The sequence below is a fragment of the Octodon degus genome, unplaced genomic scaffold (assembly GCF_000260255.1).
Source record: "Octodon degus isolate 3935 unplaced genomic scaffold, OctDeg1.0 scaffold00052, whole genome shotgun sequence".
NCBI classification, from domain to species: domain Eukaryota; kingdom Metazoa; phylum Chordata; class Mammalia; order Rodentia; family Octodontidae; genus Octodon; species Octodon degus.
The window spans coordinates 8,053,094-8,079,957 of NW_004524628.1; the positions used below are offsets into that span (position 1 = coordinate 8,053,094).

Consider the following 26,864-nt stretch of genomic DNA (forward strand, 5'->3'; position numbering starts at 1 on the left):
GTATGCAATGTGTTAATTATTGAAACTGTCCTACCAATTTGATTTGAAACTGTCTTATTGCTATTTGTTTATCAATAAAATTATGGGAAAAAATAGATAAAAAGATAGACTTGTTATGAAGTCTAATGATTTTTTCATTTCCTGTTTGGATTGTGTTCTTGGTATTATTTCTAAACTTTTTTGTCTGATCCTAGGCCACAAAAATTTTCATGTTTTCTTCTTGGGTTTTGCAATTTTAACATTTAGTCCTCACATTCCTGTTTATTGACTTATAATCATTTTTATGCAGTTTTAAAAACTAACTGAAAAAGAAGATACATGCAAAAACTACCTATGTATTGTAGAATAGTCACTTACATGGTTTTGTTTACTTATGCTATTTATTTATGTGGATTTGAGTTATTGTCTCGATTCTTTTATTCTCCATCCCTTTCTTGGGCTTTGTGAGACAGGATATCATAGTTCAGGCTGGTCTGCAATGCACTATTTAGCCCAGGCTAGCCTCAGACTTGTAGTGATCATCCTGCCTCAGCCTCCCAAATTCTAGTACTGCAGACTGTGCCACTCTGCCTGACTTAGATTCTTTTATTTCAACTTAAAGGACTCTCCAGTCAGTTTATCTTTTGGTAGAGCTGGTGTAATTATGAAGAATTGTCTTAGTTGTGATTTATCTGTCTTTATTTCATCTTCATTTTTGGATAGTTTTGCCACTTACAGAGTTCTTTGTTGAGTGTCCACTTTCACCGTGGTCAATGTGTGCCCCCATCGCCTCTGGTCTGGGTTCTGAGAGCCTAGTGTCAACTCTACTGAAGACCCACAATGTCACGAGACACTTAGCACTTGCTGTTTCAGACTCTGTCTTTCTGTAACTTTACTATGTTGTGCCTACAGGTGTGTTTCCTTTAGTTTATCTCACTTGCAGTTCTTTGAGCTTCTTGGATGGGTAGATTAATGTCTTCATCAAATATGGGGAATTTTTGAGCATGATTTCTTCAGGTACTGATTCATTCTCTCCCTCTCCCTCTCCCTCTCCCTCTCCCTCTCCCTCTCTCCCTCTCCCTCTCCCTCTCTCTCTCTCCCTCTCCCTCTCCCTCTCCCCCTCTCCCTCTCCCTCTCTCTCTCTCTCTCTCCCTCTCCCTCTCCCTCTCTCCCTCTCCCTCTCCCTCTCTCTCTCTCCCTCTCCCTCTCCCTCTCCCTCCCTCTCTTCCTCCCTCCTGCTCTCTCTCTCTCTCTGTGTCTCTGTCTCTCTGTCTCTGTCTCTCTGTCCCCTACCCCTGGGGACTCCCATTCTGTATCTTTATCTACTGGTAGACTGTGAGCCCCCTCAAGTCTCTGCTTTGTGTTCTTTTAAGATTGGTAGCCTTTTAATAAACCCATCCTCAGTACCACCAGAACTTTCTTCTCCACCTCACATCTGCTGAGCTCCTTTAGTGAAATTTTCACTTTAGTTATCGGACTTTTCTATTCCAGAATTTCTAAATTTCTTTTTCTTTTTCTTTTTTTGTGGAACCAGGGATTGAACTCAGGCCCTTGCGCTTGCCAGGCAAGTGCTTATTCTCCTGAGCTATCTCCCCAGCCCCAGAATTTCTAAATTTCTAATTGGTTCTCTGGTGATTTTTGCCCTCTTCATTGGTACTCTCCTTAATGAGTCATTAATTCTTCAGGGTTTTTTTTTTTTTTTTTAGTAGTTAGGACATATTTTTAATAGTCATTTAAGTCTTCCTCTAGACCAATTTCTGTTGGTAGCCTTTATGTATGGGCCATACCTCCCTATTTCTCTTTATGTTTTGAATATTTTGTGGACAACTGAATGTTTTAGGCGGAATAAAGTTTGACCTTAGGAGTCACATTTCCTTCTCTCCACACTCAAGCGTTGTTGTTATTGTTGATTTTTCAGTTGCTGTGTTTCTGCTGTTCTTTGATCGCTGATGTCACTGTTTGCCTGGGCTGCTCTGTGTAGCCCTTGTTTCCGTCACTGTGTCGCCCCTGAAGTCACTGCTGGGTTACTTGAGAGGTCAGCTCCTGATCACCCAGAGCTTTCCTCGGATTACTCAGTTTTGTGTCCCCTGCCGGGAGGCTGCGAGTATTTGAGGCATTTGGGCTGCGGACATGTCTGCCTTCCCATTGGGCGGTACCTCGGGGTTTTTAGATGCCAGAGACGGGGCCTGCACTGCTGTCCTGCTGGGGAGACCAGCCCTGCGGGCTCCAGGACAGTGCACGAGTTCTCAAGGCCGCTATGGACTGTGGCTCGGGCCGTGTGGATGGGCTTTTTCTGTGTGGCTCTGAGTCAGGTCAGTAAGAGTTTGGAGACTGTCACTTCCAGAAGCTACCAGTCAGGTTCAGGAATGTAGTGCCCAGGAAGGAGGCTTGCTGAGCAGCCTCAGCCCTCGTCGGCCCTCTGCCTGCTAAGCTTGTGGCTCGCATGCCTCCATATGGGGCATGGGGAGAGTTGAAGGAAAAACCCATTCACCCTGCTGTTCTGCTGTGACTCAGCAGATTTTGTTTGGTTTTCAAAAAATAAATGTTTTGTGGGCCAGGGAGATGGCTCAGTGGAATAAGCACTTCCCTGGCAAGCGCAAGGGTCTGAGTTCAATCCCCGGTTCCTCCAAAAAAATAAAACAAATAAATGTTCTTGTGATTGCTGCAAGCCTTTTATTTTGAAAAAACAAACAAACAAACAAACAAACAAAAAACCTCACAAAAATCCCCCACCAGTCTTTTTTCTTTCTTTTTCTTTTCTTTTTGTTGTTATTGTAATACTGGGAGTCTTAGTCACTTTCTCATGAAGACAAAATACCCAGCACCCACAATTGAGAGCGGGAGAGATTCCTTTTGGCCAGCATTTTTCAGGCCACGGTGCGGGCTCCCAGGCAGAACCTTGCTGGGTCCTCCCCGTGCCGCACCCGCACTGAGGAGGCTCTCGCAGGCTGTCGGGAACAGCAGCTGTTACTGCGTTCTGGGCATTCTAAGTGTCATTTCTTCTCATCCTCGTGCAGTTTGCACCCCAGCGCTGGGTGGTTTTCTTCCACTGAGTGAAACTCAGCTGAAAACCCCAGGAATCTCCGTGTAGCTACAAGCCTGCCCTAGAGGTTCACAGCTAGCCGTGTGGGCACTCCACCTTGCCAGCCCTTCCTGTCCCCAGCTGAGTCGCACTAAGCTGGACACTGGACTCTGCCTGTTTCTCCTCGCAGTGCCGTGGCTGGGCAGCCAGCGCGTAGTAGGACATGTGCTGGGCCCTCCTGCTGTCTCCCTGAGATGTCTGTCCTTTGTTCCTTCATGCTCAGTGTTTTTGACAACACTGAGTTGTGACTGTGTTAGCTGCTCAGGTGGGGTGAATCTGGTTCTCATTGTCCATCGTACTTGGAAGTGCATGCCTTTCTTTCTGTATTAATCCTGTTTGTATGAACAAAGAGGGAAAAAGAGAGGGTAAGGGATTAAGTGAGTCACCCAGGGATACAGCTCATGGACAGCACAACTGAACTGGAAGTGAATTTTCCAGACTCCCAAGATGTTGCTCTTTATTTTGTATTATTTTAAAAAATTGGGCAGAGCACCGGGGCTGGGGGTTTGATCCCCAGCACAATAAGCTGTGTGAGACCCACCCCTGGGGCATGGGTCTGAGCAGTGATTGAAACTGGGTGTGGTGGCATGCGCCTGTAATCCCAGTGCCTGGGAAGCTGAAAACAGGAGGATCACTATGAGTCCAATCTATGTAGTGAGACCCTGTAGACCCTGTACTGAATACAATAATTTTTTTTTTTTTTTTTTGGTACCAGGGATCAAACTCAGGACCCTGTGCTTGCCAGGCAGGTGCTTATGCTGTTGAGCTATGTTCCCGGACTGATGTTGCTCTTTATAACACTTCTATAAAGCTTTTACATATGTATAGCATGAACCAACATATTTAATCATAGATTTAAGTATATATATTCAGATGTTAGATTAAGAAGCATTGAAAACATTTTACAGAAATTGCTTTCCTTTTTGCCCCTTAAAGATAAATGTGTTGAGCGTGAAGAACACATCACTTTAACTTTACTGGCCAACGAAATTGCTGTTAGCACCTGCAACCTTCACGAGAGCGAAAACATAGGTCCTGTGATTTGGTATGAAAACGATGGCAAGACGCCTGTATCTACGGATCCTAACTGCAGGGTCAGTCAGCAGAAAGGAAAGCTGTGGCTTGTCCCTGCTAAGGTAGAGGACTCGGGACATTATTACTGCACCGTGAGGTAAGGAGAGATGAATATGTCATACCCACACGTTCTAAGTACCCATAGAAATGGAAGGCAGAAAAACCTTCGAATAATCTTTAAATTTTCCATTTCGTTTTCTTTTAGAAATTCGACTTTCTGTGTCCAACGTAAAATAACTGCACGTTTTGTGGAGACCGAGCCTGACTTGTGTTACAACAGACAAGCCACAGTTATACAGAAGCTGCACATTGCGGGAGACGGAAGGCTGGTGTGCCCCTACTTAGATTCTTTCAAAGATGAAAATAATGAGTACCCCAAAGTGGAGTGGTATAAGGTAATTGTATCTTAAATCTAGTATAATTTTCCAAGCCAATAAAATAGCGTTCTATATTAGAACTTAAGTGGGGATCATCCAGGGGTTAGATGATGAAATGTAACTCGTGGCAACGAAGAAGAGAAATCGCACTTCTGAATAGCTGCACTGCTGAGATGCTAGTGTCAAAACATCTGTTCCCGGGGCTGGGGAGATAGCTCGGTAGAAGAAGAGCTTGCCTGGCAAGCTCAAGGGCCCGAGTTCAATCCCGGGTTCCACCAAAAAACAAAACAACAACAAAAAGTCTTTTCCCACTGCCTTGCTCTTCTTGAAGCATGACCTTGTCCTCACTGCCCTTCCTAGCACAAGGCGTCAGTAACCCAGGAGCTAAATATAACATTCAAACGTATTTTATTCAAGGAATATTTTTGATCACTTTTTTTTTTTTTTTTTTTTTTGCGGAACCGGGGATTGAACTCAGGCCCTTGCACTTGCCAGGGAAGCGCTTATTCCACTGAGCCATCTCCCCGGCCCCTTGATCACTTTTTAAAAATTCGAATTTGCTGGTGGGTGGCCGAGGGCGGCGCACGGGCCCCCTTCCTGAGCCTCTCTCCCGCGCGCTAGGACTGCAAACCGTTACTTCTCGACGACGAGGCGCCGTTCGTGGGCTTCCAGAACACGCTGCTGGTGAAGAACGTGGCCCCGGAGCACCGCGGGAACTACACCTGCCTCGCGGCCTACACGCACCTGGGCAGGGAGTATCGGATCTCGCGCGTGATAGAGTTCCTGCCGCTCGGTGAGTCCTGGCTCCGCGCGAGGAGCTCCATCTGGAGCGGCCCGAGACCCCGACTCCGCGGTGGCTTCCGTGGTCCGCTGGCTTGAGCAGGCCAGGCGCTGAGGCTGCGGGCCTGGGGCCGAGCCGGGCCACTCGGAGCTGTACGAGCATGCTTTTTGATGTGTTTAGTGCAGGGTCTCGCTACGCAGCCCGGGCTCATAGTGATCCTCCTGTCTCAGCCTCCCCAGCGCTGGGTTACAGGCGAGCGCCACCACACTCGGTCTCGGTGGCCAGCGCGGCGTGTGGTGCCGCGATGACGGTTCTTAACTTTGCCAAGATTTTCAATTTGGCATTAACTATGTTTCATGCTGAAGACTATTTATAGCAGAATGAAGCAAAATGCACCTCGGCAGAGTGTCTGGGTTGGGCAGAATATTTAACCTATCTGTAAATAAATTTAACCTATCTGTAAATGTCAGCTTTGAATAGCGTAGGAAGAGTTTATCGAACTAGAACTTCTCTTGCAAGTAGAAGGTCTGTCTGCTATAATTATGCCAGGAGAGCGTGTTTAAATTGGGGCCGTCCCTGGCCGATCCAGAACATACACACCACCCTGCTGCGTTTTCCCAGTGCCATGGTTATTTATTTTTCGGTGATCAATTTTAATGCATAAATGTGAATGCCCTGCTTTGCGCTTACAAGCGTCAGCGCTCCCAGCTTCCGGTGGCCTTTGCAGCCCGGCGCCTCCAGGCCTGCGGCAGCTACCCAGTCACGGCGTCGCGCTGGTTTCTTCCTCCTGAGACCCAGTCACCGGACAAGGAGGTGAAACCCTAGGGAGATTGGGGCGCTGGCAGATTCTTAAGATCAATTCAATTTGACCTCTCTATCTCCTTTTTTGAGTCCAACTTTTAGAAATGAATATGCTTAAAAGTAAAGGAATATTTTGTTTTCTCCCTCGAGCTGACCTCTAAGATATTGAGTGCTTTTTGTTTGTTCTTAGATTTAAAAATACGTTTAGTAAGCACTTTTGTGTGCCAGGACCTGTTCTAGGTATGGATTAGGAAGGGAAAAACATAGCAGCCCGCCCTTACGTTTGTTTCTTTTTTGACTGGGCCTCCAACCTCCTTATTTCTCGTATTTTCCTCTCAGCCACGGGTCAACCCTTGAGGCTGACCTTCCTGTAAGTAAGACTGGGATTAACCTCTGGGGCTCCTGGTAATCTTTTGTCTATTTTAGTAAATGACGTCAGAGTGCTTGGCATTTGCCAGCGATACCATCTATTTCATCACTGGGTCACTAAATCCAGGGTTACTCAATCCAGGGAGGTCTGGCACAGACTGGATCTACCACAGCTAGTTACCTTCCTGACTTCACAGAGTATCCTGGAGGTGTGTGTGTGCGTGCGTGTGTGTGTGAGCGCGCTTGTGAATGTGTGCTGTAGCATCACACCCACCAGGTTGGAAGGCCCAGCTCTACACTGTGTGCCCACTGCGCGCTGTCGCCTGTGCCAGCTCCTTCCTTCTCCTTCTGTCTAGTCTCCTGCTGCAGATTCTCAGAGCAGCGGAGCGACCCTGTGGTCAGAGCCCCGGACTGAGTTTCGCTAGGGGTCGCTGTCCTTGCAGTCCTGATTTGCAAGAGGCTGAGCACAAGTGGGTGTTTGTATTTCAGAGGAAATCAAGCCCAACAAGCCTGTGATTCTGGCCCCCAAGAATGAGACCGTGGAGGTGAAGCTGGGTGAGTGAACTCAGCGTGCAAAGCTGAAGTCATTCTTTTGACCTGAGTAGTGAGCAGCAGGACCCGTACTACATGTACCCTAAGCCACTTTCTGAACATATCTACACAGAGATTAATGGTGGCAGTAGTTGTATCTTAAATTTTTTAATGTTTAGATTTTCTTACTTCTTATGACAGAAATCTAACCATGGTTAGAACTTGTGAGCAAAATTCATTTATAGGTTCAACAGGATTGTGATTAAAAAATGGGAATGGACTTAAAAATTGGCAAGTGATCAGAAATTCACTTGGCAGAATTAAATGATGACATCCATTGAAATAATACTAGTAAGAGCTCAAAATGATATGAATATTCTAAAACGTTAGTGAAATGAAAGAGTATGGCATTCTTGGCATAGGTTCACACACTCAGATCAGTGGAGAAAGTTCAGAATAAAGGAGAATATAATTTATGATAAAGGCAGCCTTATAGTCTAGTGAGAGAAAAGTTGTCAATCATTGGTTCTGAAATGGTCAAGCATTTGGATAAAAACATTAAATGAATGCTTTTCCTCTGATTATGGCCAATCGTATTCTGGTTAAAGAATGAAAAGTAAAACAATGAACGTACTATTCACTTAAAATAAAATGTTTCTAATAAAAGTTATTTTAGAAAAAAAATGTAGTGAAGAGATAAAGTAGGAAAAAAATGTAAGTAACGAAAAGGAAGAAAGATCTGTGTCAAAACTTTCATAAACTAAAATAAACCAAAAGCATCTCTTTGGAGAAGTATTGGGAGCAGTTTTTGCCCATTGGTTCACCCTTGAGAGGAGAGCTGGCCCGAGGTCTGTCAGGGCGCGGCGCGAATGGGGCCGCCTGCTGGGCCCGGAGGAGCACTTGCTAAAGGCGAGGCCGAGAAGCGCAATGCTGGTGAGGAGAGGCTGGCTTGCCTTGAGTTCAGGTGAGCAGTACGGTTCAGAGGTAGGACGTGCGCCTTGCGTGCTGTTCAATGCGATGAACTATATTTTTTATTTCTAAAAAAGAAATACAGGTGAAAATTTAAGTAGCTTGTTTTCTCCTCTCGGTTGGCAGTGACTCACCAGAAGCGCTGGCCGTGGCGAGGTTTGGGGCGTACACTCTTGGAGTAAGCAAACGGGGGCAGCCTCCCGTGACGAAGGCTTGGCTTTAAGGACCGTTTCGCCTTTGATTCGGCCCTGCTGCCAGATTTTTACTCACTGTCATCCTGGAGCACGTGTACAAACACACCCTGATAAATAGCAAGGGTGTTCTTTTTAACATTAATCATGGTAATGAAAAAAAATCACAAAAAATTGTGTTGGTTGCAATAGGGAGACTGTTAGAGTATGTCTGTATTGTGCAACCCTACATAGCCACACAGGGGGCCGTTAAATTTGGAGCTAGAAGTTCCAAATACACAGCAACTTCTAAGTAGTAGACAGTAAGATCCCCTTGACAGATGCTTATGTGCACAGAGAAGGTAAGGAGTGAGATGAGCAAACTCCTAACAGTGGTGAGTTTCAGGGCATTTTTTCACTTTCCTTGTACCTTTTAACAACCAGAACTTTTGTTCACCAGCCATTTAGTCATATAGATAGGCCAGCATGAAAATCAATTAATCTTTTGATTAAAGATGCATTGCTTTGCAGGATCCAAGACAGAGTTGATCTGCAATGCCACGGGCTACTATATCGACTCTGTCTACTGGATGTGGAACGGGTCCACGATTGCTGAGGATGACCCAGTCCTGGTGGAAGACTACTATTAGTAAGTGTGCCAGTGGACTTCAGCAGTAAGTTGGATGTCGGGCTTTTTAACCTGGGTACTTAGCGTCGATGACAGTTCACTCTTCCTAACCCTTAGCTGCTCAGTTTTATTTCTGTTGAAAGTGCTGCACAGGTTTTGTGAGAGAGCTTATATATTTAAGATAAAAATATGTTACTGTGGTACAAATTCCACACCATGTGGGAAACCCACATGTTTATCCATTCATTGGTTGGTGGGAAATTTGGGTTATTTCCAAGATGTAGCCATTACCACCTGTGCCAGCGTAAACACAGGTATGCATATATCACTGCGCTGTGATACTTTTATTCCTTTGGGAAGATGCCAGGAAGGGTAGAAGCTGGGTCCAATAGAACCTCTAGTCCTAGGTTTTTGAGAAATCTCCAAACTAATTTTCACAGTGTTTGCATCAGCCCGTACTCCCACCAGTAGTGGAGAAGGGCTCCTTTTTCCTCACATTCCCAATAACAGGTTGTTGGTTGAGTTTTTTATAATAGCCATTCTTTCTAGAATAAAATGGAATCTCAGTGTTGCTTTAATTTGCATATCTTGAATGACGAATGATGTTGAACATTTTTTTCATATATTTACTGGCCATTGCTTCTTTTTTTTTATTTTTTTTTTATTTTTTTTATTTTTGGCAGAACCGGGAATTGAACTCAAGTCCTTGTGCTTGTCAGGCAAGTGCTTATTCTACTGAGCCATATCCCCACCCCATCCTTCTTCATCTGAGAACTGTCTACTCATTTTAGATGTGCATTTTTGGACTGGCTCTTTATATTTACGGGAGTTGATTTTTTTTTGAATTATTTATTTTCATTTATGTATTTGGTATAGGGTCTCACTACACAGCTCAGACTCCTAGTGATCCTCCTGTTTTCAGCCTCCCCAGTGCTGGGATTACAGGAGTGCACCACCACGCCCAGACTCTGTCACCTTCTTAGCGCATCCTGGGGGTGGGGCTGGTGTGGCATGTGGAACCAGGGATGAAACCCTGGTCTCTGAGCTTGCCAAAGCAGGCACTTAGTCTGCTGAGCTACCTTGCTGGCCCTTTTGAGTTTTTGATATATTCTTGATAGTAGTCCTTTGTCTTAGAAACAGCTGACAAAGTTTTTTCTTATGTCATATGGTGATTTCTCTTGCTGTACAAAAGCTTTTTCATAAATAAGATGAGATCCCAGTTGCTAATTCTTGGTTCCAGTGTGATTGGGATTTCGTTCATAAAGTCTTTGGCTATACCAGTGTCTTCAAGAGTTTTGCCTGTTGTATCTTCTAGCAGTTTAGTGTTTCTGTTTTCATATTTATATCTGTAATCCATTTTGACTAGTTTAGTGCATAGTGGAAGACATGGATCTAATTTTAATCTTTGGAATGTGAAAAGCCAGGTTTTTTTTTTTTTTTTTTTTTTTTTTTTGCAGAACCAGAGTTAGAACTCAGGTCCCTGATTTCCAGGCAAGCACTTATTCTACTGAGCCATCTCCCCGGCCCCATTTTTTTTTTTTTTTAAGCACCATTAGAGGTCCCATTCAACTCAGCTATTTCTCTCCTGGGTATTTTTCCAGAAGAACTTAAAACATCATACCACAGTGATATATGTGCACCCATGTTTATAGCAGCACAATTTGTCATAATTAAATCTTGGAAACAGCACAAATACCTATCAGCTGAGGAATGGATAAAAAAGATGTGGTATTTTTATACAATGGAGTATTATTCAGCTATATAGAAAGATAGACTTGAGGATTTTATAGGTAAATGGATGCAACTAGAGACTATATTCGTAAGTGAAATAAATCAGACCTGCCTTTGTATACATCATACTGTTACCCTTGTATAAGAAGAATCTGAAAGAGTAAATGAACCCAAAAGGTACAGTAGATACTGTGAAAGGGAAAGAGACTGTTCAAAAGGGAAGGACAACTGAGATGAGGGAAAGAAGAAAAGAAAAAAGGAGGGAAAAGTACACGTGTGCGTCCGTAGGGTAGCCTGGATAATTGTACTGCTGATTTCTGCTGGTCTATTGAAAGGAGCAGTGCTTACGATGTTTTCTTCTTTTTAATTTTTTGACCAATTTTGCATGCTTATATGCAGTAAACTGAACAACTAATTTGAAGACTGCAATATGCAACACAGAAGCCATTTTTGAAGTCCTATCATTTTATTTAGTGAAATTTTATATCATTTGCATTAAAAATGATATTTTTTTACTACTTTTATTCTTTTTAAAAAGATATGTATGTACAAATTCTCTATGATGAATGTGATATTATGTATAATATCTAAACTGTAGCAATAAACCGAATTGATATTTAAAAAAATTCAATGCCGCTTGGAACACTTCCTCTCAAATTCAGTTATGCATGTTGCAAAATGCCAAGGAAACAATTATCTTGAATTACTTTTTGTGTTGAAATACTCTAGCAAAGACTAACCAGGCCAAGTGAATACTTCCCATTTCCAGTCTGTAGGTGGCCCTTCCTGCTCCCGCCTTCTCCCCATCTTACCAGAGCCTCCTCTGTCTAATAAGTGACCCTTTGGAGGCTTGAGCACACACCTCCACATTGTCCCTCTTGGCAGTCACTAATGTCAGCTTGATTTCTTTACTGTAGAATGTTACTGACAATGATCTTTGGGCTGTACGACAGTCTGGTTGCTAAGCTTGACTCTGGCGTAGGTGATTATCTGCTGCAGTTTATGCTACAGGGCAAGAAATAACCCAGGTATTCTTGCTTTTTTCATAGTTGATGTAATGATGCAATTATTCACTTTCTCTGCCGCCATCTCTTTCAAGCAGTTTTGAAAATCCTTCCGCCGCATACAGAGACACAATCATCGCGATGCTCAACATTTCAGACGTCAGAAGTCCGTTTTACCTGCATCCGTTCACCTGTGTGGCCCTGAATGATCGCGGTGTCGAGGTAGCACATGTCCAGTTTGTACAGCCAGGTAAGCGACCAACTATTTACTTGTAAGTTTTTGTTGTTGTTTTTTTAATGTGACAGTGGTAGCTCAGTTCACGGACTTGATTTGTTCCATGATTTATCGTACTAATTATTCTGTTCCAGAGGTAGGAGCAGCCTGGGTCCTCTGTGCTGTAGACACCTAGCGAATGTGTTTAGGTAAAAGATCACCCGGGAGGCTTATGTATTGCTTTACAAGGAGGACGTCTGAAGTTAGTGCTTTCGTGAATTCATAAAATTACAGAGTTGAAATGTTTGTGAAATGTTTAAAAAGAATCTATAGCTGCTTTTTAATTTTTATTAATTTTTCCCCATAATTTTATTGGTAAACAAATAGCAACGAGACAATTTCAAATCAAATTGGTAGGACAGTTTCAATAATTAGCACATTGCATACATTCTTCCTAGTGGTTAATTGCTGTACAAGATGCGGACATGATATCCTATTTACAAACACCATTAGAACAAATCTCTCTATTCATCAAGAGAATGTAACTATATATCTATCCTAACCACTTTGAATACACAGACACAAAATTGACATTCATCTGTATACCCTTTTTTTGTTAAGTTCCGTTATTTGAATATTATAGGTGTGTAAACTCAGTAAAATATTCTAAAAGAGTCCAGTAGCCCATGATAGTATTGGGTCTTCTGCTTCACTGGCAATGTCAGAAATTGTTGACCTGAGTCCCCTACAGCTCAACATAACAGCATGGCTTTACGTCTTATATTTCGTTTTTTTACTTTTCTGCTGGATGGTTAAGACCAAGGTAAAGCAGGACCTATGCAACAAGAGTTGTAGCTTTTGGATCTGATAAGGTCAGTGAAATCCCCTCAGGATTTATCCTGAGATCCTGTACCTCAGATTGTACATCCTTTGTCAGTGTCAGCCATGTGGATGAGTCACGGCCATTGCTTGACCAATGTGCTCTCTGTGAAAGCCTGAGAGAGTGTTTTCTCTCAATTTTTATTAATTTTATTGAGAAAGAAATAGCAATGAGAGTTTCAAAACAGGGTAGTAGGACAGTTACAATAATTAATACATTGCATATTGTTGTCTTCATAGTAGTTATTCATAGTACAAATGTAGACATGATATCTTGTCTAAACACTATTAGCACAAATCTTTCTTCTCATTGAATTAAGAGAAAGGAGCTGTATATCTAGCATATATATATATATATATATATATACACACACATATATATATACACATATATATGTATATATAGTAGCTGCTTTAATAATACATTATTTATAAATATAGATCTGAAAAAATATCTAAAAGACCCTGAGAGGAACTATTACAATGGGGAAAGAGTTTCCATAGGGTCACTAGGATCTTGTTATAGTATCATTTCTGTGTGTGTCTCAATACCAATCACATACAAATAGATATTTAATATTAAAGTAATATTTACAGTAGCCACAAAAATCATCAGAACTCTAAGTCTAAATCTAGCACTAGCTGTTTAAATCCTCTAGTACAGTGTAAACAGTGACTGAGATACTTCAGAGTCTACATGGAAGGACATACAGTGTTCCTATTTTGAAAGACTCTTTGTTGTAAGGATGTCAGTTATCCCTGATGAACTTGGAGATTCGTAAAGTTCCCATTGGCATCACGGTGGTGTCTGCGTAAGTGTGGGTGTGTTCGTATGGCTGTGTGTTGTGCAACAGCCGTATGAAGAGGTAGATGACCAAGACTAGACAAGTAGGCCTGCACCAGAACAGCCAGGCTGGCCTGCTCTGGCAAGCACAGGGACCAGGGTTCAATCCCTGGTCCCACGTGCCACACCGGCATGGTGGCACACGCCTGCCACGCCTGTAATCCCAGCACTGGGGAGACTGAAAACAGGAGGATCATCATGATTCTGAGCTGTATAGTGAGATCCTGTACCAAATACACAGATGGAAAAAAAAAAAAAAAAAAAAAAAAAAAAGCCCAGCCAACCTAGAGGACTCCCCTTCCAGACACCGTGCTCTCGTGGGGAGCTTCAGGGGCGAAGCCTGTAGCCGGGAGTGCTCCCCGCTGCCCACTGTGCAGCGGTCTGCGGAAGGCCACATCTTATTTCTGCTTTGTGCTGCATCAGTTCCAGATGGCCCGGAGATCTAGATGGGAAGAATAATGTGGCGAAGCTCTTAGATCCTCCTCCCCTGTGCCGGTGTCCGTCCTGGCCTTCTGCTTCCTCTGTCTGCTTCTTCTGCAGCTTCTTCCCCTCCCACCCACCTTCTCTCCCCTCTCTGACCACTGACTACGTGACCAGGAAGCTCTACCAGCAGAATGGAGACGCTCCCCTGAGCCCTGCTGCTCGCTTCCATGTCCTGGGTTTTCCTAGCTGACTCTCCTAGCTCAAGGAATGTTTGTGGCTTTTGAGTAATAATTTTGACTCCTGGTAAGCTGTGGAGAGCTCTGTTCTGTGGTTCTCAGCATTTTCTGTTTTTGCATATTATGTTAAGTGGAAACTTAATAGAAGGCTTTACTACATAAGACTTGAGTTGTATACAGTGCCCATGCTGTATTGCTTTGTGCCTCAGTGTCCTTTATTAGTGATAGTAATGAATGAATCAATATTGTAAATACAAAGCTGACCCCAGATATGCTTTTCCTGCAATGAAAAATGTTACATTTTCTGTGCTCAAAGTTTTAATTCTTTTCAGTGCTCATATTTCTCGCCTCTTTTCTGCTCTAGTCCCTGATTTCCAGAAGTACTTGATTGGAGTATTTGTCACGTTGACATTTGTAATTATATGCTCAGTTTTCATCTATAAAATCTTCAAGGTTGACATCGTGCTCTGGTATAGAGATTCCTGCTATGATTTTCTCCCCCAAAGAGGTATGATTTGATGTTCTCTGTAGTATTTTCTCATTGGGGAGAGAGGATAGTTAGGACATGTAGAAGGTGACTCAGGGTTTTTTTTTTTTTTTTTTTTTTCAGAGGTTTAAAATGACAAGTGACATGCACAGCAATAGCAGTTATTGCCAATGTAATTATGGTTTATTTGACATAATTACAGCTTCGTAGCTGGTGAGGCTGACTGTCACTGCTGTCTGGGTTTCTTCTCTGGCCCTGTGTTGGGGGATAGACAGAGGCACAGACGTCCTTGCTGTGGCTGAGCTCTGTGCCGTGGAGGGCGGAGGGCGCTCCCGGGTCCACTTTCAGATGGAAAGAAATGATGAGGTCGTCAGGGAGACTTTCCCTCTCCCTCCTGCTAAAGCCTTGCAAAACCCAGGCGTGGCTGCACGTGGCCGTCATCCCAGCACGCTGGGAGAGAGAGGCAAGGGGTTCACGAGTCCATTCCTGCCTTGGCAACTGAAGGAGACCCTGTCTCAAAATAAAAGTAAATAAAAAGGGCTGGGGATGGAGCTCAGTCCTGGGGTTACTTCCCAAAACTGAAAAAACTAAATGAGACAAAACCTCTAGTATCATGGTGATGCATGAAGAGAAGAATGAGTAGGATCAGGCCTGAGGTACTGAGACTTCCAGGGAAGAAGACAAGATGAGGAAGCTGGAGATACTTCCCTGGCGATTGAATATGACCTGGCCACCATGCGAGGCCACAAGAACAACTTTGTAGCCAAAGTCAATAGAAAACTTGTAGGAGATAAACGCTTGAAAAAAGTGTTAAATTGTTCTGGTATTGTTCCTTCAAGCATGCCATTGTACAAAAGAGATTACATAGTTCAATGTGAGGTGTGTTTGTGATACTAGCTGTAATCTACCATTTTCACGCTTTGTTGTAAATACATTTTCTCTTTAGCTTCCAGTGGAAAGATCTATGATGCTTATGTACTATATCCGAAGACCCTCACGGAAGGGTCCACCTCGAGCTCAGATATTTTTGTGTTTAAAATCTTGCCTGAGGTCCTGGAAAAACAGTTCGGATATAAGCTGTTCATTTATGGAAGGGATGACTATGTTGGGGAAGGTAGGTATGCAATGCAGACACCAAGAGGCCTGCTGGAAATTAATGCTAAATTTAGGTTCATTCCTTCTCACTGACTGCAGCGAGGCAAGTAGCTCTAACTGTTTCATAGCTTTACAGATCTCTTCATTGATGTCCCACAATGGTTTTAGCACTTATTAAATGCAAAGAATTCACTTCTCCTATAGCTCATTAGATTGATAATTGAATGTATTTTTATTTGCTTTGCACATTGAGTAACTGAATTCCATAGCTACTTTTCAGCTGGCATGAAAGTTTTCTAAAGTCTGCAGATTTAGTGGGCCAGCTGTTGGGCTGGTCTAGAACGTGCAAAAGTCCTGTAGGATCCAGAGTGAGGTAGAAAAGTAGCGTCAGTGGGTAGGGAAAACCTTGGGAGGTTTGGTTCTGGACAGAATGACTTTGGATCATTGGTTGTAATTTTGGTTCTTCATGTCTTCCAGATAAAATTGAGGTCATGAATGAAAGCATCAGGCAAAGCAGGAGGCTGATCATCATTTTAGTGAGAGACATAGCGGGCTTCAGCTGGCTGGGCCACTCGTCAGAAGAGCAAATTGTGATGTACAATGCCCTCATTAAGGAAGGAATTAAGGTGGTGCTGGTTGAGCTGGACAAAATCCAAGACTATGAGAAAATGCCAGAGTCCATTAAATTTATTAAGCAGAAACATGGGGTCATCCGCTGGTCAGGGGACTTGAGAGCAGGACCACAGTCTGCAAAGACCAGGTTCTGGAAGAACATCAGGTACCATATGCCCGCCCTGCCACTGTCCCCTGTGTCCTCACAGCAGTTGCTGGCCAAGGCCAGCAGACAGGACTCCACGGACACACTGCAGAGCAAAGTTCGCTTGCCGCTCGGGTAGCTGGAGTGGCCAGCGGAGGTTCTTTGGGTACCTCTTGTCTCATGGTGCTGCAGAAAGGCTGTGCCCTGCTGGCTTCTGTGGTCCTGCAATGGCCCGTCCAGTCGGCCCACACTACCACCTGCGGTCAGATCCGTGAGGGTGCAGGACTTGGTGACAGCAGCAGCCCGGCGTGATTCGGAGCAGCGGCGTGGGCCTTGCTAGTGGGTAACCAGTGCCCTCCCTGATGCCCGAGCTGCTGAAGAGAGGGGCCTGGAAGCAAAGGTGTGCAGGGCCTGGCTGCCCTCTGTGGGAGGACTTGTGAAGCTGTCCCCAGCCACGCTGGGGACCTAGCTGGTCACGGCCCAGAGCTCTGTCCTGGGCTGCGCTGTTGGTGGAGCAAGACCCAGCCAGTGGAGGAGGGCAGCGGGTTCTTGGAGAACTCCCATGCTTTGCATTTTCCATCCATGACCACATCCTGCAGGCCGTTTCCAAAGGCCAGATTGTGCGTACTACGGTGACAGTTGTCATTTTGGTGAAAAGGGTTCTCTGGATCCCACGGTGGTGAAGTCACTACGGCTTTCCTCAGAAGAAAGAGGATCTGAAAGTGGTGGTGGTGGCGTCAGACCACCTCTTCCAGCTGTCCTCCGGGGACCAGCAAGAGCCAGTCCTTCCTTCTCACGCGTTTTACTCTGTTCCTTGTTTCCTTGCAAGGACAGCTCTGTCGGGGTTTACTCCCTCTGCTGTCCCTAGATGCGGCACCTCTCACCTCCTGGCCCCTGTGGACACACTTGTGAGGTATGCCCTGCTCAAAGCCAGGGGCAGCTCTCCCGCTGTCAGGGTCACCCACCTGTGTGTCGCCCCGCCCAGCTCTCCCACCCACCCTCACCCACCTGTGAGCCCCAGGTGCTGCCGCACCTGTGCGCTCTTGTGTGTGCTCTGGCTGGCCAGGAGTCACCTTGTGGGTGCTTGTGCCTGCGCTGTGGATCCCGCAGCCCGCCCTCTGGGGCCCTCTGCCCTTCCTGCTCCTCTGCTAATGCTGCCCAGCGGCTCCCGCTGCAGCAGGGAGTGGGGACCTCTCTCTGTCCTTTACTTCCTTCCATGAGCTATTTGCACACGACATAGATTTCTAAAGTGCCTGTTTGTTTAAAATGTCTTCTGATAATTGTATTTAATTTTTTTAAAGTATTCTAATTTTATGTAAAAAAAAAAAAAAAGTGACAAACCAACCAAAGAACCTCAGTTCTGGTGGCCCGAGGGCATGGGCCTTCCTTTCTGGCTTCTCCTTCACTGCTCTGAGTAGTTGACTTCCGGTCATTAACTGTCCCTTTCCTGCACTTCGGTGCTCAAGTGAGAAGAAATGGTAGCTTCCTGGTGGCAATAGAGCCCGGGAATGTTTTCATGTAGGAAACAAATTTGAAATTTTTCCATGTTGGAATTTATGAAAATTATGTTTAGGTTTTACGAAGACCCTTTTCACCTTCTTTCTTTCCCGAAAGGCAGCTATCTCTTCGCCAAGTAAAATGAAAATCAAATTGGGCTTTGGGGCATAGAAATAAATTATTTCTTAAAAAATTGATGCAAGTGCTGAGAGTAGGTGGAGCCGCCGTGGGGAGGGTGGAGCTCCTGCTCCTGCTCCGCCTACCAGAGGGCTCAGGCTCAGGTCTGGGAATCGTGTGACCGGCGCAGGCCTTCTGTTTTCATGCTCTTAGGACTTTATGATGTGGGTGAGCACACGTGTACTTGGAAGACACGTCCCCTCCCCCCCCGGTCCCCACAGTCCCCTCCCGGCCTATCTTACCCTGGTCCTGGCTCACAGTTCCGAAGAAGAGGAGGATGGCTTTGAGCTGCTGTTGGAACGAAGGCCTGAAGGTCACCTGCGTCCCGCAGATGCCCCTGGAAGTCCAGTAGGGTTGGCTGTGTCGGGACCTAATGGCCTACGAGATGCTCTGAAGGCTTTTGCCCCTGGTCACTAGTGGACCGTCCAGAATGCACCCTGGCATGCACAGCGCGGGCCCAAGCCAATCTTGAAGCTCAGAACTAGTGATGGATGGGGATGCGGGGCCAGCCAGGCGTGAGAGAGCGTGGCGCCTGGCGCTGGGGGGGGGGGGGGGGGGGCCAGCATCAGGAGGGTGGCCCAGTGCAGGGTCCCGGGCAGAAAGCACGGAGCTGCTCCGTCTCGGGGACCCTGAGGACGAGGCCGCGTCTCCGGCCCTGTGAACTTCCCGAGTTGTTATCATCCCCTAACTACAAAGCACAAATAAAGCTGCCTTTGAAAGCTCTGTCATGCTTTGCCCATGAATTGGATTTCATAGCACACTTTCTAATCGTAGTTTTTTTTTTAAAAGCCTAAGAGTTGATGAAGAGTTTGTAGATGGAACCAAATATTTCCTGGTCAGTGGTCAAACTACTTTTGCAGAACTTGTGTTTTCTCTCTCCTACTTAAAAAAAAAAATTACTTTCAAGACAAGAAAAAATATTGAGCCATTTTTAAGGTGACATTTTTGATAAGTTATGTTTGTATTGGTGAATGATGAAGGATTAAAACGCAACAAAACCCTTGTTTGTGTCATTCTGCAGCAGATGTGAAGTATTTTTGTATCTTAAAACACCAAAAACCTGTGCAGACTGTACTTGTTTCCCAATAAAATTGTGACACCGTGTGTCGAATACTACTGGGAGCCTGTCTATCTGCCTGTCCACTCCGCTGGGATCCTCACCCTTCCAAGCCTCCAAGCTGGGCCGGAGGCAGGTTGTGGGTGGGCGGGGGCTCGGGCGGGGTTAGGGAAAGGGGCGGGGACAGGAACAGGGGGCGGGGTTAGGAAAGGGGCGGGGTTTGGGAGTTGCATTGCCTGCCTGGCTTCTGCGTACAGGAAGTCGTGTCAGCTCCGTGATCCTCTCTTGTCGCTGAGCTTGTTCCAGACACCCCCGCAGTCCAATAGCGACGTTATATATATTTTAGTATTTATATATATTTTTAGGCTTTATGAACTCTTCCCACACTCTTATAAACCTTTCCTACACTTTTAGAAACACTTGTAATGTTAACCATTGTCTAAACTCAAAAACCTACATAGTTTTAACAACATACATATACTTTATGGTACAGTATATACTCGTCCACTAAAATACATACTGTAAACAGTGTATTTTATTTCAATTTAATGTTCTTTTAATATGTTAGAATTAACACTTTAAATATATTTTTAAATATTTTAAAATTTTAGGCAAAAATCATTAAAACCATAAATAGTACACATATAAATACGTATAGAGTACTGTACACTACTGCAAAATCCCGCGATATAATGAAAGATCTGTGATAATTTAGATTAATGTTTTTCGAAAACCCGCAAACAGCCTGCGAAAGTTGAACCACGAAATAGGATCAATGGGGGACTATTGTAGTCCACCTGCTCACGTGTTTCTCTAACGGATTATAGCGTGAATCTCACGGTTACTGGCCTTTGACCTGGCCCCTCCCCATGACAAGGGCAAAGGTCCCTGTGTATAGATGGTCACATTTCATGCATGGCTTCCGTCCATCTTTTCCTCTGACCCAGGAGTCGGGCAAAGTTGGCAAACTCAGTGTCTACAGTGCATGTGCTAAAACTGCTGAGCTCGGTCAATCAGAGCACTCCCAGATGGTCAGATGCACCAATCAAGGCACTTACAGCTGGTGAGATGGACCAATCAGAGTGTGCACAGCTAAACCTGTTGGTATACACCAATCAGCGGCTAAAGCCGCTAAAGTGAGTGAGCCCCACCAATCAGAGCACTCACAGCTAAAACTGATGGGCTCCAGTGATTAGAGCACTTTCAATGTTCCATTGCACCTCTGTGCCTGCACCAGTAATGGGCAGGAGCCCCTGTGTAGGGTTAGAGTAGATAGCTGTGGGCTTCGAATAACAGAGAGCCCTGGAGTTGCTGCCTGCCCGCCAAGTCATGGGAAACCCTACAGGAAAGCCCTGAGCTGGGTTTCCTTACTGGGAATGCTACCTAATCCATAGAGTTGTGCAAGTATTGAAAAGACCATGTATCACCACAGGCCTAGCCTAGTGTCAGGCTTTAAAGAGTGGCAGCTCTACCTCAGGCATGTTAGGAGGCTCAGCAGGAGGACCACAATTTCCAACCTAGCCTGGGGAACTTAGTGACTTAGCCAGACCCCATCTGCAAACCATAAATTAATTAATTAATTTATAAGGCTGAGGCTGAGTACTAAGGCCCTGGGTTAAATTCCCAGTATTGCAAAATAGATGGGTAGATAGACAGTAGCTTTGTTTATAACTATACTACCAATAAATTTGGTTCCCTTGAGTCCTTTTAGAATATGCCAAATGAGTGGCTAGAGAGGAGTTATAAACAAGGGGGTGTGTGTATGTGTGTGTGTGTGTGAGTGAGTGGTGACACCCTAAGAGATCCTAAAAATAAAGGCCAAGTACAGGACACCCACACATACAGCACACAGGCTTGGGCGCTGCTTGGCCCAAGGCCCCTTTGCAGCTCCAAAGGTGCAGGGAGGTAAATCAAGTTGAAATTGGATTAATATATTTCTGATCATTTCCATAACCACTCAGTAGAGTTAAATAGGCGAGAATTTATGAAAATGTAGGAACTGGCTGTCTAGAACCTTGCCTGGGCAGAACGTCTTGTTCCAAGAGTTCCAGGAGCCCCTCCCATGTTTCTGTTCCTTTTCCCATTAGTGTGGTTTTTAGCAAATCATCAGAAGAATCAAAGCTGGCTACCACCCAAAAGTTGTATTTTCTGCTCTCTTGTATAAATACTTTTCCGATCCATGCAAGAAAACCTTACTTGGGGGTGAGCTCTGGAATCATTTCTCCATGAGGATCCCACCTGCTAGAGAAGACCTGATTTCTAAGCCCTTCTTCAGTTGCTTTGTTGCTAGCTGTGCCATCTGTGGACAGGACTTCCTGCACACAAGGTGCTGTAGGAGGGAGGCCTCTGTCCAGTTCTTCTCTCTACATTTTTCTTAATTTTACCACTTGAGGTCAACTGGAATGAAAATTTCTTTCCCATTTACTAAAGTGAAGCACAGTGATGAGTCACTGCAGGGGCAGGAATTCATAAGACAGGAAGCTGCACGTGAAAGGCGTGCACAGGAAAAGGCAAGCTGGAAGGGTGTGGGGGGCACACTAGCATGTATTTTATAAATGAAGCATAAAGGCCCGCACCAGGTGTGTGTGCAAGCCAGTGCACGTGTGTCTCCAGGAAGGGAAAGCACTACAGGAAACAAATGATGGCATTTAAAGTGACTTTTTCCAACAAAAACGTGCTCATCTTTCCTCACAGTGCCCAAGGTTCTCTGAGGAAAGCTGCAAGTCCTGTCTGTTAACTTCAGATGAACCCCAAACATTAGCACAGCTGTCTCCCAGTCTGTAGCTGTTAGACCAGTTGAGCCTGTACTGCTTGAAGCCAGACTGACAGCTCCCCTTGACTTCTCCAGGGCTGTCCTCAGCAAGGGGTGAGGTTAATTTACTCATAGACTCAATCCATGAAGCTTGTGTGTCATAGATCCTTTGACCTGGAAGTGATTCCAAGAGTCAGGTTTTACTTCCGGGACAGCATCATTCCCTGAAAGCATCCCACAGGGTCCCTTGGATTCCCTTTTATTCAGCATGGCCTGGGAATGAGATCGCTCAGATTTGAGTGATGGTTTACTGTGGTTTTCACAGGGCACATTTTCACCCAAAAGCCTGGTCCTGATGCAGTAAGGAATGGGTGCCTTACTTCCTGGGTCCTGTATTCATTGTACCCTTGAGGAAGGAATTCAGTCAAGACACGTGGGTGGCCATGAAGAGGTATAGACAGAGTTTCTGCAATGGATACAGAGGCAGTTTCAATATCCAGTGAGAAGGTGGGTGGTTCTGTGAAGGCATCTACACCCAATGAGAGTTTGAGAAGCTTTTTACGCACTTAGGAAGTTATTCCTGAGCTTCAGAGCACTAGAGTCATTGTGGTGCCAACCAACACTTTACTTAGAAGTTACTTTGAGGGGCCGGGGAGATAGCTCAGTAGAATAAGCGCTTGTCTGGCAAGCACAAGGCCTGAGTTCAGTCCCTGGTTCTGCAAAAACAAACGAACAACCAAAAAGAAGTTACTTTGGAGTTGTAAAATATCCTCCTGTCCTGTTTAGAGTGGCGGTGTTTCCTTGGGGCTTTAGTCATGGAAAAAGTAACTTACCAAGAGGAGTCTGTTATGGGTCAACTCTTCATAGGAACCAGATCAGCCAGATAGAAATTTGAATAGAGCCTTTTATTTACTGCGCTCAGGTCCATCAGCCACTTCTCTCGCAGGAGAAGGCTGATCAGCCCCGAACATAGGTAGCAAGGGGGTATTTATAACAGAAATCACATCCAGTTTGGCAAGCAAACTTATTATCTAGTACAGAACAACAGAAACTGCATTCATTTGACACAGCTGCAAACTGTTCATAACTAAAAGGTCCTTCACAGCATAGAGATAAGTGCATATTTTTACAAGGTATATCTTAAACTATGTTGCAGAAGATGGTTGGGGAGGGAGTTTGTGTTAGCTTGCTGCCTTGACAAGAAACAGTTATTTATTGTTGAACAGCCTTGAGCCAAAAGGGAGAACACATTTCTTAGAACAGATAACAGGAAGCACAAGGGGTTTTTATAATTTTCCACAATTAAGGCACAAAACTCTATTAACCCTTTACAGAGTCCTTAACTTTAACCAGCCCCAGCCTAAGGCAAGAGCATCTTCAATGAACTTTTTCTTTCCTGATATCATTCGACTGTAGTGTGCCTTGCTTTTGTGGGGTGTTTGGATACTCATACATGATATATTTTGATTCCACTTTTTTTCCCCCAAATCCCTCTCCTGCCCTCAACTCATCTTCCCCTCCCTATTTACAAAGCTTTGTTTCCATTTTGTTCATTTCATTTCCTTTCCTCCCCCTTCCTCCCCTTTCCTTTCTCCTCCCCTCTCTCGAGTTTCCCATTTCTCTGGAACAATTCCTTCATTGCACAATATCTGTTGCACATTTTGTTTCTTATTTACTCTTTCACTTTCTCACATCAGGGAGACAAGGTGATATTTAAACATACTACCCTGATTTATTGCACTTGAGAGTATGGGCTGAAGATGCATCCATTTACTTAGAAAGGCCTCAAATTTATCCTTCTCTATGGCAGAGAAGTGATCTATTATGTAGAAAAATACTGAATGACCCCTCCTTTACCCATTCCTTGGTCGGTGCGCATTTGCATGGGCATTTCAAGGTTTAGCTATCACAGACTGTGCTGCTATAAACACGGGCACACATACATGGCTGTGGTGTGACGCTTCACACTCGTTCAGGAGCATACCCGAGGGGAGTATCTGGGCTTCGTGGGACCTCTGATCCTAGTTCTTTGAGGACTCGACACGCTGATCTTCATATGGTTGTACCAGTCTATACTTCCACCAGCAGTGGACAGGGCTCCTTTCCTCCCATTTTTCTGCCAGAATTTGTTGTTTGTTGATTTCTTAAGCATAGCCATCGTTTCTGGGGTGAGATGGACTCTCAGTGTTGTGTTAATTTGCATCCTCTAACAACCAGTGATGTTGAACATCTTTTCACATATTTGTTTGCCATTTGTATGCACTAAGTAAAATCAGAATGGATCAAAGACCCAAATATTAAAACAGAAGCACTAAAACTGCTGGAAGAGGATAGGCAGAACTCTTGGAGACACAGATATAGGCAAAGATTTCACAAACAAAACACTGACTGTACAGGAAATAATATGAAGAATCAATGACTGGGATCTGATCTTATTTAAATGCTTTTGTACAGCAAGAGAAATCACCAACAGAGTGGGGAAAAAACCCCACAGTTTGGGAAAAAAATCTTAGGCAAATTGCCCTTCAGACAAGGGACTAACATCTAGAAATGAAAAAAGTCAGATCACCAAAATGTAAAGACCCAGTCCACAGTGGGATCTGAGGTGGATATGCTGAGCTGGATACGCACTTCTCAGGTGAAGAAATACTAGTGTCTATTTTGGATCTAGGAAGCCAGGTGCTCTATGGGGTCACATCGGATCTGAGACCTACCATGTGACTAAAAGTGTGATATACGTAGATGTTTGTTTTTGTACTTACCTGGCAGGGCATGTGTTTTGTGCATGCGGGCGCACACACACACACGCGTGCATGCACACATCCACGCACACACACGCATGTGCACACCTGTTCCTCAGGCCTACTGATGTTTGATTCCCTGCTTAACAGCAAGGAGCTCACTTGCCATGAGTTTGGTCCCAGCTCCTGCCCTGCGCTCCCCCAGCCTCCTCCCCAGTTCCTGCCGTTCCCCCCCCCCTTCTCCCCAGCTCCTGCCCTGCGCTCCCCACAGCCTCCTCCCCAGCTCCTGCCCTGCGCTCCCCCCATCCTCCTCCACGCCTTGCCTCCATCACTGGCTTCTGCTTTGCCTCCAAGGCTTCTGCTGCTCGGTGCGGTCCGCATTCTGCCTGATTGCTTCTGAAGCCCTGTGTGTCCTACTACTGTGCTCCATCTCCCTCTCAACTTCCAGAGCACAGGAGACTCACGTCTGTGCTCAGGCTGCTGAGATCCCTTGAGCAACTCACCAGGTACCTGAGATCTCACGCAGGAAATGGCAAAGAAGAAACGCATAAATCCAGGGAGAGGGCAGTGGGAGGAGCAAGTCACTTGAGAGGCAAACCACGGGGATACGGGGATACGGGGCTGAGGTCCGGGCTGAAGTGTTCAGGCTTTAGCCTTTGGGGCAGGTGTTGGGGAGCTGTAGCCAGCTGTAGGGGACCCTGGGCCTAGAGAGTGGAGGAGATGGGGCGCTGTTGTGAACAGGACCAGAAACCAGGGACAGGGAGTGCAGAAGGACAGCAAACAGCTGGTGCAGCGGTTCCCTTGTGGGTTGAGTACTGCATTACGAATGTTCTTTTTACTAATAAAATAGAAAATATCCATTTTTGTCTTATAGAAGCAACATTAGTTTATGACAATGCAGAAATTTTTGAAATGCATGAGGAAGAAAAGGTACCACGTGCCCCGCAACCTACAGATCCTGGTGGAGCCTGCTTTAGCGCTGCATCGCCTGGCTTTGCTGAGTGGCTGGACCTGCGCATGCCCTCACCAGCTGGCGGCGAGGGCCGGCAGTACATACCCCTCTCCCTGGAATTGCCATCTTTACAATCTGAGCCAATTGGGTGGGTTCTAGTGGTAACAGTAGTGTTATGACTTGTGTCTTGATGTCCTCCCCAAGCCTCAGGTGGGGGTTTGAGGAGGTGACAGGAGCTGGGATGTGAGATTTGGGGACGGAGAATATGTGATGTGAAGCTGGGATGGAGGCCGCCCCTCCTGGGGTGAGGCGGAAGGAGGCTTGCTGCTTGAGCCTGCTGCTGGCCGCCTCACCACTCCCCACCTTCCGCCCACCATGGATTGCGTCTCCTCTGCGATGTCCTCTGCAGGGCCACCCTACCTTGGGGTCACACAACTGTGAGCTGAAATCTCAACTCCTTTACCTCTCTGGGTGTCCAGTTCAACGAGGAAGGTAACTGGGATGGATAGCATTTATATACTCTTCGTCTTTCATAGATGGCTTGTTTTGCTTTAAATTTTCTCATAGATTTCAGCTTCCCCTAGCATAACCCAGCCTTCCTCCTTTCCTGGTCTGCATGATGTAGCTCCTGTCTGCCTCGACAGCTTTGCTTCTCTGACTCCCTCTCTCGCTCCCTACATCCTGGTCGCACTGGTTTCATCTCTGTTGTTTTGAGATTTCTGAATGCTTTCTTCCTCCTGAGATTTTGCACTGGCTGCTCCTTATCCCAGAGGCGTTCCACCCTATGTGTCTACTCAGCAGGCTCTTGTCACTCCTGGGACCTCATGGTGCTGCCCCTGCTGTGGGGATGTGCTGCCCCTTCTTCAAACCCACATTCACCATGCCTGGGATCCTACATGGTTCTCATCAATCGAAAGTCATCCTTACAAATGTGCTTGTTTCCTAGATGATAGGACCATGATGCGCTTATGGGGTATCCTCCCTCCAGCTGTGCTCCCAGCAGTGAGCAAGTCATCAGGCAGACAGCTGGGCCTGTGCTAGGGACTGGGGATGGAGGGGACGAATGAACAAGGGCCGAATGAGCCGGGGATGAATGAGCCACTGGATGGGCTGGGCGCGGTGGTCAGGCTGACAACCTGGCATCCAGAGCTCCTCACACTGCCCTCTCGTTTCCTGCTGCTTCTTCTAGCTCATTTCAGCCTAACCATCGAAGCCTGTTGTGGGCTGCCTCCCTGTCTTCCACACCCCGAAAGGAGG

General features: G+C 45.4%; 1 protein-coding gene across 9 annotated transcripts in view; it reads left to right on the forward strand.

Moving 5' to 3' along the window:
* Positions 1–18,881, forward strand: part of Il1r1 (interleukin 1 receptor type 1) — a 49,539-nt gene extending 30,658 nt beyond the window's left edge. For 3 of the 9 annotated variants that reach the window (XM_023717456.1, XM_023717457.1, XM_023717458.1), the window contains 9 exons: positions 3,998–4,232; positions 4,341–4,530; positions 5,134–5,305; positions 6,953–7,018; positions 8,665–8,782; positions 11,592–11,746; positions 14,457–14,600; positions 15,526–15,693; positions 16,152–18,881. In XM_023717456.1, the coding sequence (XP_023573224.1) occupies positions 3,998–4,232; positions 4,341–4,530; positions 5,134–5,305; positions 6,953–7,018; positions 8,665–8,782; positions 11,592–11,746; positions 14,457–14,600; positions 15,526–15,693; positions 16,152–16,570 (1,667 nt within the window). In that variant the 3' untranslated portion in view covers positions 16,571–18,881. Of the gene's footprint in view, positions 1–3,997; positions 4,233–4,340; positions 4,531–5,133; positions 5,306–6,952; positions 7,019–8,664; positions 8,808–9,444; positions 9,481–11,591; positions 11,747–14,456; positions 14,601–15,525; positions 15,694–16,151 lie in introns of those variants that run through there. The other 6 variants (XM_012515167.2, XM_023717460.1, XM_023717459.1 and 3 more) reach the window with 6 other exon arrangements.
* The last annotated feature ends 7,983 nt before the right edge of the window (positions 18,882–26,864 follow it).